The sequence below is a fragment of the Balaenoptera ricei genome, chromosome 13 (assembly GCF_028023285.1).
Source record: "Balaenoptera ricei isolate mBalRic1 chromosome 13, mBalRic1.hap2, whole genome shotgun sequence".
Lineage (NCBI taxonomy): Eukaryota > Metazoa > Chordata > Mammalia > Artiodactyla > Balaenopteridae > Balaenoptera > Balaenoptera ricei.
Window position 1 is genome coordinate 15208977 of NC_082651.1, and position 19129 is coordinate 15228105.

At 44.2% G+C, this 19129-nt stretch overlaps 1 protein-coding gene across 7 annotated transcripts in view; it reads left to right on the forward strand.

The window, feature by feature from the left end:
• REEP1 (receptor accessory protein 1) overlaps nucleotides 1–19129 on the forward strand; it is a 112867-nt gene that overhangs the window by 37132 nt on the left and 56606 nt on the right. For all 7 annotated transcript variants that reach the window (XM_059942371.1, XM_059942376.1, XM_059942372.1 and 4 more), the window contains exon 2: nucleotides 16660–16732. In XM_059942371.1, the coding sequence (XP_059798354.1) occupies nucleotides 16660–16732 (73 nt within the window). The remainder of the gene's footprint in view (nucleotides 1–16659; nucleotides 16733–19129) is intronic.

A 19129-nucleotide genomic window follows, 5' to 3' on the forward strand; every position in this document is an offset into this window, starting at 1 on the left:
TTTGACAATTTCAGGAAATTCAATAAATAGCATTGTACCATGAAGCAGAACAGATGTAACTTGAAAAATTATAAATTTTGTTTTCTTCTAAATTTGTTAGAATGAACCATTTATGGATTAAATGAGCCAATGGCCTATACTCAGTATATTCTGTTTTTATAAGATTTTCAGGTGTGCAAAGATTTTTTTGGGGGGGATTCATAAACATCATACATTTATTTATTTTAACTGTGGTAAAAAACACATAACAAAATTTACCATCTTAACCATTTTTAAGTTGTTTTAAGTTCAGTAATCTTGAGTATATTCATGTTGTTGTGCAATCAATCTCCAGAACTTTTTAATCTAACATATATAATTAGATTTTAAAGTATATATATACACATATACATATATACATATGTACACATATGTGTATGTGTATATATGTGTACATATGTATATATGTATATGTGTATATATACATATACATAGAGACAGAACCATTTTAAAATCTGAGCTGCGTTCTATTCAGTTAACTTGGCTGACTTTAACCATAAAGAAATCAGTAACTCCACCCACAAGACCAGCCTCATTTGGCTGTATTTGTTCACGTAGTATCACAGGATTGTCAGGATGAAGGGTGCCACCTCAGTATAGCTGAGTGAGAGGGTTGGAAGGACCTGGGTTCATACCTGGGCAGGTGTGTCTACCACAGACCCACATCCCTGCTGCAAGGGAGACTAGAAAAGTGAACATCAACCATTTTCAGTTTCAGGTATATAATGTGAAAGCTTCCCTCCACTAGGTGGTGGGGGTCATTGCTGTGTGGGGAGCCAGAAGAATGATAAAAGCTTGTTACACCAGCTCACCAGCATCTAGAATTGTCACATCCTGTTAGGTCACAACTGTCTACCTGCCTTGAATGGCTTGGCGTGGCTGAGGAGATCACACCATGACACGTGCACTTGGGTGGTGAACGTAAGTGTAGGACCTCTAGGTTCCTGGTGCCCGTGTGGCCATGGGGAACCTTGGGAAACCCCTGCACTTGTGTCCATGCTGGTTCTGCCCCATGGGTGGTCTTCCCTACCTCTCTCTCTGCCGGAACCAGGTCTTGCCTTTCTCTAGGGTCCCACTTGAGTCCAACTTCTTGGGAGCCCACCCGTCTTCTTTTTTTTGATCTGTTCTTGTACTTTTATTCAGGAGAGGATCTAGGTTTCATGGAGCCTGAAGCCTTTACAATGGAGGGAAGGTGCTTTCTCTGAAAAAGTCATAAAAAATTTGATGAGCACGTTGCTAGGACCCCTTCCAGGACCCATGCACCTGGGGGGTCTTGAAGCTTAAGCTTCATTAGCTTCACTGTAAACCTACTTCTGCTTTTTATGTTCATTCTCTTTTTCTCTTTTTTCCCCATTAAAAAAAATTAGAGTATAATTTGTATACAGTGAAGTTTACCCTTTTTATCGTGTAGTTCTATGGGCTTTGACAAATGCATACAATCATGTAACCATGGGACCTCCCTGGTGGTCCAGTGGGTAAGACTCCACGCTCCCAATGCAAGGGGCCCAGGTTCGATCCCTGGTCAGGGAACTAGATCCCGCATGCGTGCCGCAACTAAAAGTCAGCATGCCGCAACTAAGAAGTCCTCATGCTACAACTAAAAAAAAAAAAGAAATTATGTAAACTTTATCACAGTATAAATATAGGACAGTCCCATCACGTCCAAAAATCTCCCCATGCCCCTTTGAAGTCAACTTCTCCCCCCAACCCCAGCCTCTGGCAATGCATCTGTTTCTATCTCTAATAGTTTTGTCTTTTTCAGAATGTCACATAAATGGAGTCAAGCAGCAGGTAGCCTTTTGAATCTGGCTTCTTTCACTTAGCATAATGCATTTGAATTTCACCCATGTTGTTGCGTGTTTCACCCACTCTGTGCCCAGCGCTGGAGATGCTGAGATGGCGAAGGCCCAGTCCCCACCCTCAGAGAGCTCACAGTCTAATCAAGGAGGCTCTTGGGCCCATCATCATAGGCTTTTCCTTCAATATTTAGTACACACAGCTTTGCCCTGCTAACTATCTTATTCTGCTACACCTGGCACTCCAACCACTTGGTGATCACCCTGAGGATAAAATCTCCTGCCTTCTTGAGGTATCACTTGGATTGGAAAGAGCAAGGGGTTTGAAGCCACGAAGACTCTTTGAATCCAGCTCACCCACTTAGCAGCTGTGTGACCTTGTGTTAGACTCAGAAATTGGCACAGAGTGTGTACTGAATGAATATCTGTTGAATGAATGAATATAACCTCTTAAGTCCCAGGTACCGCCTGTGGAAAAAGGGTATAGTAGTCTCGACTTCACCTGACTGCTGTGGGGATCAGTGCCTGGTGCAGCACCTGGTGGGCATCAGTAAAGGTTTGTCCTGTTCCCCTCCCTTCCCTGGAGCCCTTTGACACCCTCCTCGGATGGGCGCGTGCACCTTGTGTAGACCTCCAAGCTGGGCAGGGTAACACCAGCATCTGCCACGTGGGAGCCGGGAGGGGCATGAGCTGAGCAGACAAGTCCCCAGAAAATCCCACAGGTACTCCACAGCTACCACCCCAAGTCCAGCTCAAAGCACCCCTCAGGCTTATTCCCCCACCTCCCCTTTCATGGTACAGACAGGAAGGCCCATCAGTCCTTTCCTCTCACCAAGTATATTCCTTGCAGGGGGCTTTAGAGAAAGTCCACCAGGAGGAGAAAGCCATAACCCTTTACCAGGGGACCCTCTGGCTGAGGGTCAGGTGTATGGTTCTCAGATCCTGGGAGGCAACACAGGCTGGCAGATGGGTGGCCACAGGACAGTCATTGTAAAGCAAATCTGTTCTTCCCTTCCAAACACATTCAGCAAGATTCAACACATTAGTTGTCATTAATCAGTTATTTGTATAATTATCTGTTTGTGGGCTGCCTTCCCTACCAGAGGGCCCAGGGCACATAGTAGATGCTCAATTAATACTTAATGATCAGATGAAAGCTGTTTTGTGCCTAAAAGATTTGGCATTCGCAGTGACTATTTCTGTAGAAGGAAAGGGAACTAGGATTTGTCATTCCTCTACAGTGTCTCTGGGATGTTAAATCCTTACCTATAGTCTCCTTGTTTAATCTGTGCAGTGGCTGTTGAATGTAGGTGTTTTTCTCTTCTATACTCAAGGAAACTGGTTCAGAGGAGTTAATAAACACTCACAGTCCCATAGCTAGTCAGTGATGGAGCTGGATTCAGACTCAGTTCCAATGCCGAAGCTCAGCCTCTGGATTTCTTAAGAATAGAAATCTCTACAATTTAGATTTTAAAAAAATATTCAAACTGATACTTGAGCAGGATATAAGTGGGTTGGATTGCAGAGTTTAACGCTTAACAACATGAATTGAAAATTTGCAGCCTGTTCTGTTTTGTGCTTTTCTAAATTGGATTTGAGAGTTTAACGCTTAACAGCATGAACTGAAAATCTGCAGCATGTTTGTTCTGTTTTGTGCTTTTCTAAAGTGGATTTGGGAGTAAATCCGAATTTCAAATTCGGATTTTTGCCACACACACATTACACACAGCCCTACATAAGCAATAAACCCCTCTCTGTGCTAGGGCGATGTGGGCTGTAGAATGGTCCTGGACTTGAGGGCAGGAGGCCTGGGTTTGAGTCTTGTTGGATAGGGAAGGGGCCTTTGGCAGGTCCCTGAACCACTCTGAACCTCAGTTTTTCATTAACTGCAGAAAGAACCCCGGTTATCTCAGAGGGTTGTGGTGTGGATCAAAGGAGCAAATAAGTGAATGAGATGTTTGTGAGGGGGGTTCCCCCAGGAGGAGTTTTGTATGTGATCGTTGTCCCAAGTCTGCAGAGAGGAGTAGGGCTTGAAACACACTGAGAAGAAAGAAACACACTGCTGTGTGACATGATATCTACAGACAGGGGTCAGCAGAATCATGTGTCAAGGTGAGAAAGAAGGACGTGGTTTGTTTCTGTTCTGTCGAGATCAGCTTGGGCGGAGAGAGAACCTCGTTTGTGTGAAGTTTGTGTGCTTGGAACCCTGTAATTATACTGTCACCTGGTGTCAGCAAATATATAATGCAGGGCCAGAGTGGAATTCTCTTGGGCAAGGAAGCAGGCAACATTCTTCCTCCCTCTCTCCTGGTCCTCATTCATTCATTCATTCATTCAGGGGCCACTGCAGGCTCTGAGCCATGCACTGAGGTCAAGTCAAGAAGGCAGTAGAGTCAGATAGATCTGGGTTTGAGTCTGACCCCCTCCCCCGAACAGTTGTGAAACTCAATTATTTGATTTAACTAAACTCCAGTTTCCTCATCTGTATTATAAGGAAAACAATTTCTGTCTCATGGGGCCATATGAAGATGAAAAGTGATGATGCTTATAAAGAAGTCTGCACAGTTCGTGGCACATAATGAACACTCAATAAATAAATAGTAGCTTATAAATCATAGTAATATAATCTCCACGGAGCCAAAATGCACAGTGGGCCAGTTTTGCTGTTTTCCTATTTTCTCCCTCTAGCCTTTTAGAAGGTCACTGTGGGTAAGCAGAAGCAGAGGCCCGAGGGTTGGGACCCATGGCCTCCAAAGCCTAGGGAACCTTGAGCTGTGCACCCAGCCCGAGAAGCTGCCCAGCTTAAGTTTCTGAATGACGACTGTGAGTAAGGATGCTCCGTACAGCAGCGCAGTAAAGGTCAGGCTTGCTCAGTTGCGTTTAGAACTCAGGCCCATAGTGCATCTAAGACAGTCCTTTCAGAGCTATAGTATTAACAGGAGGTGTATTATGTTTTTTGTGAATCCTTGTTTTGTCACACATGGTGTGACATGATATCAGGAAGTTGTCTCGGAGCTTGGGGGCTAATGCCTGGTCAGCTTTATGCATTTTTGGAGACAACTATACACACACACACACACACACACACACACACACACACACACGCTTATACTTGTGAGTGTGGATTCTTCCAAATGCTTTTTCTTTTTAAGGTCAAGCTTCTTGAGATGTAATTAGTAAAATCTACCCTTTTCAGTATGAGTGCTTTAAGTGTGAGCTTGAATTCTGAGTTTTGATAAATGCATACAGTTACGTAGTCACCACCATAATCAAGATGCAGGAAAGTTCCATAATTTTCCAAAATTCTTTCACTCTCCTTTGTAGTCAACCCTCCCACCATCTCTAGTCCTGGCAACCGCTGATCTGTTTTTGGCCCCTATAAACTTTCCTTTTTCAGGATAACATATAAATGGAATCATACAGCATGTTGGCTTTGGGGTTTGGCTTCTTTCATGGAGTGTAATGCATTTGGGACTCCAGATGCTTTTGATTGCAGCAAGTTGGGTGGTTCTGAGATCAACATGGAAAACCAAGAGCATTCCTGTATACCATTAATAACCAAGAGAAAAATCTAATTTATTTTTTAAATTTATTTTTTATTTTTTAAAATTTATTTATTTATTTATGGCTGCGTCAGGTCTTAGTTGCAGCATGTGGGATCTTTCGTTGTGGCGCACGGGCTCAGTACTTGTGGCGTGCGGGCTTAGTTGCCCCACGGCATGTGGGATCTTAGTTCCCTGACCAGGGATCAAACCCACATCCCCTGCACTGGAAGGCGGATTCTTAACCACTGGACCACCAGGGAAGTCCCAAGAAAATCTAATTTTAAAAATGCACAATACCACCAAAACCCCCCTGAGGTACTTAAGAATAAAGAAAGTGAAACATGCCCAAGATATTTATAGAGAAATTTATAACATATCATGAAAAGACATTAAAGAGGACTCAGTGGAAGAGACCGTGTTCATGAAGAGGAAACCTGATAAAGATGGTGATTCTTCCCAAGTAAATCTGTAACTTCAGTGTACTCGCAATCAAAATGCAGATAAGGTTTTTCATGGAACTTGACAAGCTGTCATGAAATTCATATAGAAAAACAAAGGCTAAGAATAGGCAAGACAGTTTTAAGAATATCAGGATTTACTATAAAGCTATGGAAATTAATACACTGTGGTATAGGTGCATGGCTAGTCGGTAGACCAGGGTAACAGAATGGGGAGCTGAAATAATACTATACATGTTAGAAAACGTTAACAAGTGATGGTAGAATTGAAAATCAGTAGGAAAGAATTCAGTAAATGTTATTTGGACAGTTGGGATCTGTACAGAAAAGAATAAAGTTGAATCCCTAACTCATAACATACATAAAGATAAGTTCCAGATGAATTAAAACCTAATAGTGAAAAAGCAAACATTAAACTCTTTTATGAGAAGATGTATGTGACCAGATTTCCTCAACAAGATATTAAAAAAACAAGCTATAAAGGAAAAGATTGATGCATTTATCATATAAAATTTAAAACTTCTGTACAATAGAAGACACCACAGCAAAGTTAAAAGAGCTTTTTATTGGGAAAAGATGTTTGCAATGCATATGTCCAAGGCATAATTTATACCCAGAATTCACAAAGAAGTCCTAAAAATCAGTAAGAAAAAGATGAATAACCTAATTGGGTGGGGGGGAGACGGAAGGGATATAAATAATTCAGTTAAGGGGGCCAAATGGCCGAAAGGCATAAAATGTTGATCAACTTCACTTGTAATTGAGGAAATGCAAGTTAAAACAAACATGATATACTGTTTCACGTCAGTCAGACTGGCAAAAATTTTTAAATCTGCCTATATTAATTTGGCAAGAATGGGGAGCATCAGAACTCGTTTACACTGCAGGAAAGAGTAAAAACTGGTACAGCCTCTCTGGGGAGTGGTTTTGCATTGTCTGGAGGAAGATGCTGTGCCCTGTGACCCAGCAGTTCCACACTGTGTGTAAACCCTAGAGAAAGTCTCACATGTGCCCAGGGAGACATGTATAAGAATGTTTGTTCCAGCCCTATCTGTAATAGTGACAACTTGGAAATATGCATCAATAGCATGAATAAATAAACCGTAATATATTCATATAATGAATTAGTATACAGAGGTTAGAAATGATCTAGAAAGACAAGTCTCAACCTGGATCAAAATTTCAAAAACTGGCAAAAGGAGGCATATATTTATTCACTTTGGGGGAGAAAATGTGTCAAAGTATATCAAAATGTTTAGGATATAAACCCCTTGACTCAATAATTCTATATCCAGGAATTTATCCCACAGACATATTCATACGAGAGTGCCAATATGTAAATACACACAAACACACAGATTTCTTTACAGCAATATTTATAACAATAAAAACTAAGAAGCATATTAGGTATCTATTGGTACACAGCAAAATACCTAAAAAGTTAGCTGGTTAAACCTACAGTAAACATTTATTATCTCACATGGCTTCTGTGGGTCAGGAATTTGAGGAAACTTCAGCAGGATGGTTCAGCTCAAGCTTTTTTCATTAGGCTGTGGTTAAGTTATATGGGGGCTGCAGTTATCTGAGGGCTTCACTAGAGCTGAAGGATCCACATCCCAGATGGCTCCCTCACTTGACAGGCACATAGGCGCTGGATTTTGATGAGAGATTCACTTCCTCTCCAGGGCTGATTGTGTGTCCTTGCAACATGGTAGCTGATGTCCTGCACAGAAAGTAATCTGAGGGGTGAAGCCACAGTGTCTTGTATGACATAAGTCTCAGAAGTCACACACTGCCATTTCCACCTTAGTCTGTTCTTTGGAGGTGAATCACCAAGTCTGGCCCACATTCAAGGGGACCTAAATTAAGCTTCACCTTTCGAAAAAACGAATGCCAAAAAAAAAAGAATTTGTATACATATTTTAAAATCATTACAGGAAAAATACTTAAACATCTGTTAATGAAAGGCTGGTTCAATGAACTGTGACTGTTATCCCCTAAAGTAAAAAAAAAAAATTTTAATACACACTTCTAATATAAAAATCTGAATTACAGTTGACACTTGAACAACATGGGTTTGAAGTGCACAGGTCCACTTATATGCAAATTTTTTTCAATAAATATATTGGAAAATTTGGGGGGATTTGCAACAATTTGAAAAAACTCACAAACCATGTAGCCTTAGAAATATTGAAAAAGTTAACAAAAAGGTATGTCATGAACGCATAAAATATATGTAGATAGTAGTCTATCCTCAAATAAGGTGTGATATTTAATATAAATTAATAATGTGTTAGTTTTCTTACTGTTTTATAACTTTGCTTTCAAAGAATTACATTATCATGCAGTATGCCTCTCTCTCTCATAATTGGAGAAATTATGTATCACCCTATCATCACAGATAAGTAGGTTTTTTTAATGTAACAATGTTTCCAATCCTGTATTAAGAATATTACTGTTGGAGTTCTCTGGTGGTGCAGTGGTTAAGAATCCGCCTGCCAATGCAGGGGACATGGGTTCGATCCCTGGTCGGGGAAGATCCCACATGCTGCGGAGCAACTAAGCCCATGCACCACAACTACTGAGCCTGCACTGTAGAGCCCATGAGCCACAACTACTGAGCCTGTGTGCCACAATACTGAAACCTGCATGCCTAGAGCCCATGCTCCACAACAAGAGAAACCACCCCAATGAGAAGCCCGCCCACCACCACGAAGAGTAGCCCCCGCTCAATGCAACTAGAGAAAGCCCGCGCGCAGCAACAGACCCAATGCAGCCAAAAATAAATAAATTTTTTAAAAAAGCATATTAATGTAATACTGTATGCCATAACAACTTTCTACCAATTCATTCATTAGTGTATAGGGTAGGCCACCGTGAAGCAATTCTATCTATCACACTGGGCTACCATAAAACAATCACATTGCTGCTTCTTCATTATCAATGTACAAATCATTATACCTGTAAATAAATATGAATTTCTTTTTCTTATTACCTTTTCATTTTTGATGCCTAGTGTTAGTAATACACATAACATCTACAGTGTTTTGTATCATATAAGACAATATTGATTTAGGTACTGACAGACGATTCATTTTGTAAACAGATGACATAAACTTATGGTATTGATAAACACAGTACAGTACTCTAAATGTATTTTCTCTTCCTTACAATTTTCTTAATAACATTTTCTTTTCTCTAGCTTACTTTATTGTAAGAATACAGTATATAATACATACAAAATATGTGTTTATTTTTTACAGTATTGGTAAGGCTTCTGGTCATCAGTAGGCTATTCGTAGTAAAGTTTGGGGGGAATCAAAACTTATACATGGATTTTTGACTGTGCAGGGGTTTGGCATCCCTAACCTTCACTTTATTCAAGGGTCAACTGTATATTTTCCAATTATATACATATACGCTTGACTAATTAAAAAAAAAAAATTCAAAAACTGGGAATTCCCTGGTGGTCCAGTGGTTAGGACTCCGTGCTTTCACGGCTGAGGGTGCGGGTTCAATCTACGGTCAGGGAACTAAGATTCTGCAAGCCGCGCAGCGTGGCCAAAAAAGAAACAAAAAAACTTCAGGGACTTCTCTGGTGGTCCAGCGGTAAAGAATCCGCCTTCCAATGCAGGGGAAGCGGTTTTGATCCCTGTTGGGAAACTAAGATCCCACGTACCACGGGACAACTAAGCCCACGTGCCACAACTTCTGAGCTCACGCGCCTCAACAAGAGAGCCTGTGTGCTGCAAACTACAGAACCCACGTGCTCTGGAGCCTGAGCACCACAACTAGAGAAAGAAAAACCCACACGCCACACTAGAGAGAAGCCCACACACCACAACTAGAGAGAGAAAACCCATGCGCCACAACTAGAGAGAAGCCCGCACGCCACAATGAAAGATCCTGCGTGCTGCAACTAAGACCTGACACAGCCAGAAAAATAAATTAAATAAATAAATATCTTTTAAAAAATTTCAAAAACAAGTTTGAGTGAAAAAATTTCAGTGGAATACATAGTGTGATTCCATTTATATAATGTTTAAATAGATATAAATAATTTTTTTGTTGTTTAGGCATGGCTTATGTAGTTGATAAAAACATGGTGAGAATGATAAGCACCAAATTCAAGATGGTGCTTGTTTGGGGGAAGGAGAGAGAGAAATGTATGAGGAAGGAGTATATAGGAGACTTCAAATATATCTCTCACGTTTTAAGTTTTCCCATATTAAAAATTGTAGCATATTTATTGGAATGCCAAAAGGAGCTCAAGAACCAAGGAGTACCCTTCTGTTAGAGAGTGAAAATGGTCTTGGAAATTAATTCTCATAGAAATAAATCAAAATTGATTCATAAACTGTCAGGAAAAAACCTACAGAGGACAGTAATTCGAAATTGTATATTTTTTGTATCAATGCTGAGCGAGCATCGCTGCCAGCCCTGGGGCCCCCCAGCAGGGCTGGGAAATGGTGGAGCTGGCAGAGGCAGGGGCGACCGAGTGTTAATGGGAACCTGTAGACTCGGCTGAGATGGAATCGGGTTCGGGCTCACCCTCTGGGACCCTCCACTTCCAGTGGCTGCTGCCCTTGGGCTTGGTGAGCCCAGCCCTAGGTGGGGCTCGGTCAGGCTTTCAACAGACCTCCCATCTCTCTTCTTATGAAATTATACCTCCTTGGAGATTAACTAGAGAATGAAGAGAAGCCCCTAGGCCCTACTTAGAGCAGGTATCATGTCATTCAAGCTGAAAGAAAAGAGCATATTGTTCACTTGGAAAGGAATAACAACTCCCCTCGTTAAATGCCTGACTGCTAGCACCACCCAGCAAATATCCTCTACTACCAAGTTCCAGTAGGTGATTCAGCCGGTCTGTAATGAACAAAAGACAACTGAATGAGGAAATGGACTTGTATTATTCAGAGGAAAGAAGAATGTCTTTTCTTTCCTTGAACAAGAAAGGAGACTGACAAAAATTCTTTGCTTGCCCAAACTTTCATCAGGTTCCTGAACCGTCTCCTAGGCCCATCCGTGTAGTTTGTTGTAAAATCTGGTTTTAGCAAGAACCTCCACCCTGCGCCCATATCTCATCACCCAAGATGTCTGATGAGGTTCTTTGTCCTCCACCCCGCTTCCCCGCCCAGTGATGTCTGATCACCCTGGCTTGTCTTCAGCAAGAATTTGTTAGATTGGTTTAGCCAGAATACCCCTCATCCCTGATGTTTCCTCTTAGTAATTTTCCATCCACTGACCCCCACCGTGCTCCTTGGCTATAAATTCCCCCTCGCCCATGCTGTATTTGGAGTTGAGCCTGGTCTTTCTCCCCACCCCCCTGTAAAATCCCTTTACAGTGATCCCTATACTTATGTCGATAATAAAGTCTGCCTTACCATCTTCAAAAAAAAAAAAAAGAAATTCTATATTTTTATGTTACTAAGAACAAAAAGCACAAAATGTAATCAATGTAAATTTTAATACCTTTTAATGTTCAGAGGAAACAATGTACCTTCATGACTTGGAAGACCTTTTGTGAAAATTCATTTTTTTAATATTTTTTATTGAAGTAGAGTTGATTTACAATGTTGTGTTAGTTTCTGGTGTACAGCAAAGTGACTCAGACACATACATATGTGTATTATATATATATACTTTTTCATATTCTTTTCCATTATGGTTTATCCCAGGATATTGAATATAGTGCCCTGTGCTATGCAGTAGGACCTTGTTGTTTATCCGTTCTATATATATTATAATAGTTTACGTCTACTAATCCTGAGGTCCCAGCCCATCCCTCTCCTACCTCCTCTCCCCCTTGGCAACCACAAGTCTGTTATCTATGACTGTGAGTCGTTTCTGTTTTGTAAATAAGTTCATTTGTGTCATATTTTAGATTCCACATTCAAGTGATATCATACGGTATTTGTTTTTCTTTTTCTGACTTACTTCACTTAGTATGTTAACCTTTAGGTCCATCCATGTTGCTGCAAATGGCATTATTTCATTCTTTTTTTATGGCTGAGTAGTATTCCATTGCATATATGTACCACATCTTCTTTATCCATTTATCTGTCAATGGACATTTAGGTTGCTTCCATGTCTTGGCTACTGTAAATAGTGCTGCTATGAACATAGGGGTGCATGTAACTTTTCGAATTATAGTTTTGTCCGGATATATGCATAGGAGTGGGATTGTTGGATCATATGACAACTCTATTTTTAGTTTTTTGAGGAACCTCTATACTGTTCTCCATAGTAGCTGTACCAATTTACATTCCCACCAACAGTGTAGGAGGGTTCCCTTTCCTCCACACCCTCTCCAGCATTTGTTAGAAAATTTTTTTTTTAATATGGCACATTATTTAATAAAAATTATATATAACATGTACATACAGAAAAGTACATAGAACATATGTGTACAGTTTAATATACATTTATGATTATAAAGCAAAACTCTGCATAACTACCATCCAGGTCAAGAAATTCAGTATTCTGGTAGCTCCTATGTGGTGTACCATTTCTTTTTTTTCTTTTTTTTTTCTTCAGGCTCATTTAATCCATACAACAAACCATGATATAGTTATTGTTCTTCCCCTTTTTACACATAAAGAAATTGAGACTGAGAGAGCATAAAACCTATGCCAAATCACCATGTTACCATAGCATGAGCCGTAATTTGAATTCAGTCTGTCAGACAACCTCGAAACCCCATACCCTATTCACTACACTACAGAGACCTCTCCAAGCTGGGGTAGATCTTACTTTCTGCTCTTATGGTGTACCGTTTCTTAAATTCAATTTGTTTTATCATAACATGAACAACTGTACAAATAGGCCTGTTGTTTTACATTTAAAAATTAATTTCAGAAAAAAATATTGCTAGTATTGATTTTTTTTAAATTTTCAAGATAACTTGGCATTGGGAAATGTTGGCCCAACACTAAGATGCCTGAGAAGACTGTGGAAGATACTGTCGTTTCATGGTTTACAAAAGTCTTGGCCCCAGTTGGTGACGGTGGTGCCACAGCTTGTAGCTGAGCCCTATCCCCTGCAGTCACTCCAGGCTCCGGGGAACGGTGGGCAGTCCTTCTCGGTGACGATAACTAGTGCCACAGTTAACCGTTAATTCCTGTGAGCAATACCTCTGTTCCTTGGTCAGAAGTTGATAGGTAGCTTCAGAGTTGCATTTTCCTGACATTGGCCAATGGGGTAGGTGTATGGTCTTTGCCATTTTGGACTGCATTTGCTGTGTGCCTGGGACTCTGGGCACTTTAAAAAAAACTCTTGGGGCAGATTGCCCGTGATGGTTGGGTGAAGGGCCCAGGACCCAAGGACCGGGAAACATCACCCTAGACCAGGATTTCTCCGCCTCGGCACTTCTGATGCTGTGGACTAGGTCGTGCTTTATTGGGGCTGTCCTGTATGTTGTAGCACGTTTAGCAGCGTCCCTGGTCTCCACGCACTAGATACCAATAGCTTTCTCTCAGCTGTGACAGCCACTTTCCAGACGTTGCCCAGATGTCCCCCAGGCAGCTAACTCACCCCCAGTTGGGAACCACTGCCTTAGAGGGTAGAATCCACATGAGGCTCCTGGTCCCTCCACTGCAGCTGTGGAGGAGGTAGGAGAGGCAACCTGGCTGAAGGCCCCTAATTTGGAGCATTAGGAGGAATTAGGGCAAAGATAGGAATGCAGCAGGCAGACAGATGGAGGCAGTTAGCTGGGGAAGGGCCTTCTGGGTAGCAGTAAATGGCAGTGGGCAGAGGGAGGGTGGGTGCAGAGCTCTGCGGCTCTGAGGCACCGGGCAAGGCTTCGTTCACAGAAAACTGGAAGGAGTGTATTAGCACAGAGCCCCGTCTCCCCTCTAAAGAATGGCACTCAAGGGCTTCCCTGATGGCGCAGTGGTTAAGAATCCACCTGCCAATGCAGGAGACACGGGTTTGAGCCCTGGTCCGGGAAGATCCCACATGCCACGGAGCAACTAAGCCCGTGCGCCACAACTACTGAGCCTGTGCTCTAGAGCCCGTGAGCCACAACTACTGAGCCTGCGTGCCACAACTACTGAAGCCTGCGTGCCTAGAGCGCGTGCTCCGCAACAAAAGAAGCCACCGCAATGAGAAGCCTGCGCACCACAATGAAGAGTAGCCCCTGCTCACCACAACTAGAGAAAGCCCACGCGCAGCAAGGAAGACCCGACGCAGCCAATACATACATACATACATATATACATAAATAAATAAAATTAAAAAAAGAAAAAAAAGAATGGCACTCAAGCCTTCCCTTCCCACACTTGAGCCAGCCTTGAGCTCTTAAGCAGCATTAGATCTTTCTAAGAATTCTACCGCTTTCCTCTTGACCTTGTAGAGAGAGTTACGTGAATCTCTCAAGTGGGCTGGTTCCTTGGAGAGAGATTGCAATTGTTTGACATTTATTCACCCATCAGACATTTGTCCGGCACCCACTTGGGCAAGGGCTGTGTGAGGTGCTAGGGACCCCACTAATCACCCAGGCCTGGATGGTCTGACTCAACCAGCCCAGGCAGCCCTGGGAGAAGACAGTAAGCCAGTCGTCAGGCTACCCAGGTCACGTCCCAGCTCGGCTCCTGGCTGTTGTGTCTCTTTGGGCCTCAGTGCCTAGTCCCTAGTCTGTAAAATGGAGTAGTAAGAATTCTTATCCCGTATGGGCGTTGAGAGAATTGAGAGAATATACAGGCTGTGGAGCAGTGCCTGGCATTAGTGAGTACTCAGTGATATTTTTTTTTTAATTTTTATTTATTTATTTATTTATGGCTGTGTTGGGACTTGGTTTCTGTGCGAGAGCTTTCTCTAGTTGCAGCAAGCGGGGGCCACTCTTCATCGCGGTGCGCGGGCCTCTCACTATCGCGGCTTCCCTTGTTGCGGAGCACAGGCTCCAGACGCGCAGGCTCAGTAATTGTGGCTCACGGGCCCAGTTGCTCCGCGGCATGTGGGATCTTCCCAGACCAGGGCTCTAACCCGTGTCCCCTGCATTGGCAGGCAGATTCTCAACCACTGCACCACCAGGGAAGCCCCACTCAGTGATATTAATATCATTATTTTTAATTTTTTTTTAAATTCAAACTACTACATAAGGACTGTAATAGACTTAACAAGTGTCAAGAAAATTCTGAGGGACACGTGATCAAAGACTCACAGAAGTGGCTCTTTTGAGATGGGTCTTAAAGGATTAGTGAGACTTTCTCAGGGGGGAAAAAAAGGGTTGTGGGAAGATCATGCACTAAAATTCAGGCAGAAGAGCGAGACAGCAGGAAGTCACAGATTGTGAGCTTGTGAGCCCGGCTCACTGGGGGACAGCTGCTGGCCTTAGGGTCCGGAGCTAAGGGAGGGGGGTCTGGGAGGCCAGGAAGGAGAAGGGCCTTGTCAGGGGGACTCAGTCTGAATGGACATAAGTCCCAAGCCCCTTTGGCTTGGACCTGCTTCATTTGTTACTTCTTTTTTCCAAAATAGATTTAGAAGAGCTTGCCATTTTCATCCCATTCTCCCTCCCCTGGGCAGTGAAATACTGAGTCTGCTCCCTTCCATGTCTGTGTTTCAGAGCTTTTAGAGACTGGAAAGCAAATTCGTCTTGCTGTCCCTGTGCTGTCAAAAGGGAACCAGGTGGGGGGATGCTGGCAGCCACTTCACATGCAAGTCCAGCAGACGGACGGAGCACTGACCTCCCTTGCCTGGGTGCCCATGCTTCCCACCTCTGTGACCGCTCAGGAGATGTTGTTGGCCACTGGGGTTCACGGAGGAGCAGATCCGTGGGCCACTGGGTGGAGATGCATTTTCCACCTGTCTCTTCTGCTGCTCACACGCTGCCTCAGGGCAGGGGCTGGACACCACCCTGGCAGATGTGGCTAATAAGCAGGGCATCTGTGCCAAAGGACGGTGTGTTTATTTCTCTGGAGCCTGCGGAGTTGTGCCCGAGGCTTTGCTGAATCAGACCAGTGCCGTCTGGCATCCCCTTGCTGCTGAGACCTCAGTCCCAAGGTCACGAGTGTCCCCTGGATGGCTCTGGCCTTTGCTTCACCACTCTCTGAAACTTCCCAGAGTGAACATATATTTACTGAGCACTTACCAGACCCAGGGGGTGTGGTTACATGAGCGAGATAGACACCATCCTCGACTTTGTGGAACTTAAAAGTCTTGTGGGAGAGACAGACATTGAATAAACAATTGCACGTGGTATGGATAAGGGCTGAGAAAGGGGACTATCCAGGGAGTGGCAGTGAAGAACAGGAGAGGAACCTCATCTTCAGGGGGTGCTGAGGTCAGGAAAGGCTCACAGAGGAAGGAAGACTCTCCCTGGTATCTGAGAATACTGCTTAGGGGGCGGGACAGCATGGGGGTGTTGGGGAGACCCCCCCTCTCTGAGCTGGCTTGTGACAGAATCCAGTGGGCTTCCCCAAGCTGCCTGTGTCTTTGGCACTGTGGCCATCCCTCTCTTAAATTTCTTGCTTCCTTTCAGACTGCTCGTTTGTCTCCTTAGCTGTCTTATCTTGCTCCCCAGATATAATTTCGGCCTTTCCAGAGGATGGCCCCATTTTTGGCTTCATGACCTCAAACCACCCTGCTGTGTTGCCAAATGACAGATTGAAGGAAGTGGGTGTGGAGCTGTAACAGGACACAGAGGTTCCTAAGCATGTCCCAGCCATGGGACATTTGCCAGGGCATTCAGAAAAATTAATCAAGCCTCACAGCAGCATTTTCTGTAGCTTGGAGGATGCTTCTTGCATCGAAGATGACATTTTCCATCAAATAGGATGAATGAAAATCACATTTCTCTTTTTTTCCCCTCTCTCTCCCCTCCAGGCTAATATTTGGCACCCTTTACCCTGCATATTCTTCCTACAAGGCTGTGAAATCGAAGGACATTAAAGAATATGTAAGTAGCACTTTTGGGGGGCGGGGTGGTGGTGGTGATGGGGTTAGATGGGGGAAGCTGGGCATGAAGTGCAGGGGCGGGGCACAGATGCCCTCTTTGGTGGGTACTGGGAGCAGGGCAGTACGGCGACCTGCTGAGTGTGACCCAGGAGTCCTCTCCCGGCTAGACCTCCTCTTTAGAACTAGAGTGTGGAAGTGAGCAGAGCGGGGACGCCTGGCAAGAGGAAATGGCACCTGGAATAGGAGGCCCCCAGTGGCCACAGGCCACTCTATGGCCTTGGAAGAGTGACTTCATCTCTCTGAACCTCAGTTTCCTTGTCTGGACTGGAAAGCAGCATTACTGGGAGACAGTCTGGCATTGGGGGCAGGAGCACAGGTCCTAAAGTCCAGCAGACCCTGCCTAGCAGTTCTGATCCCCGTGCCGGTTCTGTGATTTGAACACCCCACTGTTTAAGCCCTGTTGCTTTGTAAGCTTTTAGAGGGCAGGAGTTACCATCGTCCTATGACTGTTTCCCACTGCACCTTGCAGAGGGCTGAACACACGGGCAGGGGATTAGGAGTACTTACTGGTGGGAGGATTGTATTACTGTTGGGTGATTTGGGTGCCCCAGTCACAGCCCTCAATGTGCTGGGCACCTCTGCGCAGGAGAACCTTCAGACCACACGTTGATTGAAGACCTGTGGGGGGTGGCTGGGGAGGGAGGAGTGTCCCTCCCCAGGGAGGATAGTATCCCAGGTCAAAGTACGAAAGATATAGATTTTGTCATCAAGAGACTGAAGTCAAGTCCTGGCTCTGACGTCTGATTGACACAATGCTTGACAAGAATCTTAACTTCCAAGAGCCTCGGTTTCCTTATCTGAGCAGTGGGTGGAAATCAACAATCCTAGCGCCTAGTGTTGTGAGGGACAAAGGGTCTTTGCTCTGCTTTTACTCAGAAGAGCTCGCTTGGCAAGTTAGGCACAGGCAAAGAAATCATTCAAAGCAGGTTTGGAAGTTCTCAGCTTTCCCAGGATGTCTTTCGGATGAAACCAGCCACCTCCAGATCAGCTCAACTAGAGCTGCCTACACCCTCTCTCTGAGTTTCCTAGAACTGCTTGCCTGGCTTGCATTTGCTACGAAGCAGGGGATCCAGACGGGGCGTGTTCTCCTGTGGAGGCTGGGTCCCCAGCATGTGTCTGTGAAGGAATCTCAGAGTGTGAACTATAAATAGTTGTTAAGTTGCAAGCACAGAACCTCATGATTCCTAATGGACTGCGCCCAGGGGAAAGCCCTGGGCAGCCTCCTCCAGGTCACCCTTTCCCCGACTGCTTCCAGCCTGGGGACGGGGGACGCTGTGCCAGGAAAGGAAGCAAAGCAGGGGTCACCGCAGTTCAAGGTCTGATCCTCCGATTTGCAGGGGTAGAAACTCAACGCTGTCCGCTCATCCGGGAGAGAGCAAACCCTGGTGAATTGTTTTGCTGTATCTAAACTCACAGGAGCCTGGTTTATGACTAGAACGGCAATCATTAATTTAAACTGAAAAATATAACTGACAAGCAGAGCAACTGTTTGTGCTGGCGGCGAGCACGTGCTTTTCCCAGGAGGGAAAGCTTGAGAGCTAAGATTAGACAGTTTCTCGGTAAAAATGGAACTGGAAGCAAGGCGCCCAGTGGTATTAAGGGAGACCTGCCTCCTTTTCCTGCGCTTTTTCACATGCGCTCAACTCACACACTTGTGTGCACGCTCACATGCTTTCTCCCACACGCATTCACACTCACTTCTTTCCCTCCTTTTGACCAACAGACCCATTTGTCCAAGAGAGAAACCTGGAAACTTCCTTTAACTCCTGTCCCTTCCTCACCACCCATCCCCACCCAGACGCCCAGGTGGTGACTATGACCCTTCCTCTCTATCCTCTTTATAATCTTTCAAACCAGGTCTCTCCTTCTGTGCTACCTCTCTCTTCAGTGAGGCTCTCATCATCGTTCCCTGGAATGTCACAGTGGCCCCCTGTATTCGATTTTTTTATTGCCACGGTAACAAATTACCATGAATTTAGTGGCTTAAAAGAACACAAATGAGGGACTTCCCTGGTGGTCCAGTGGTTAGAACTCCAGGCTTCCACTGCAGGAGGCACAGGTTCGATCCCTGGTCGGGGATCTAAGATCCCACAAGCTGCATGGTGCAGCCAAAGGAAAAAAAAAAAACAAAAAACCCACAAATGTATTATGTCACAGTTCTGGAGGTCAGAAGTAGGATGGGTCTCACTGGGTTGAAATCAAGCCTGCTTTTGGACGCTGTAGGGGAGAGTCCATTTCCTTGCCTTTTCCAGTTCCTGGAGGCCACCTGCAGTCCTTGGCTCGAGCCTCCTTCTCCATCTTCAGAACCAGCAGCATTGCGTCTCCCACCGTTCTTCCG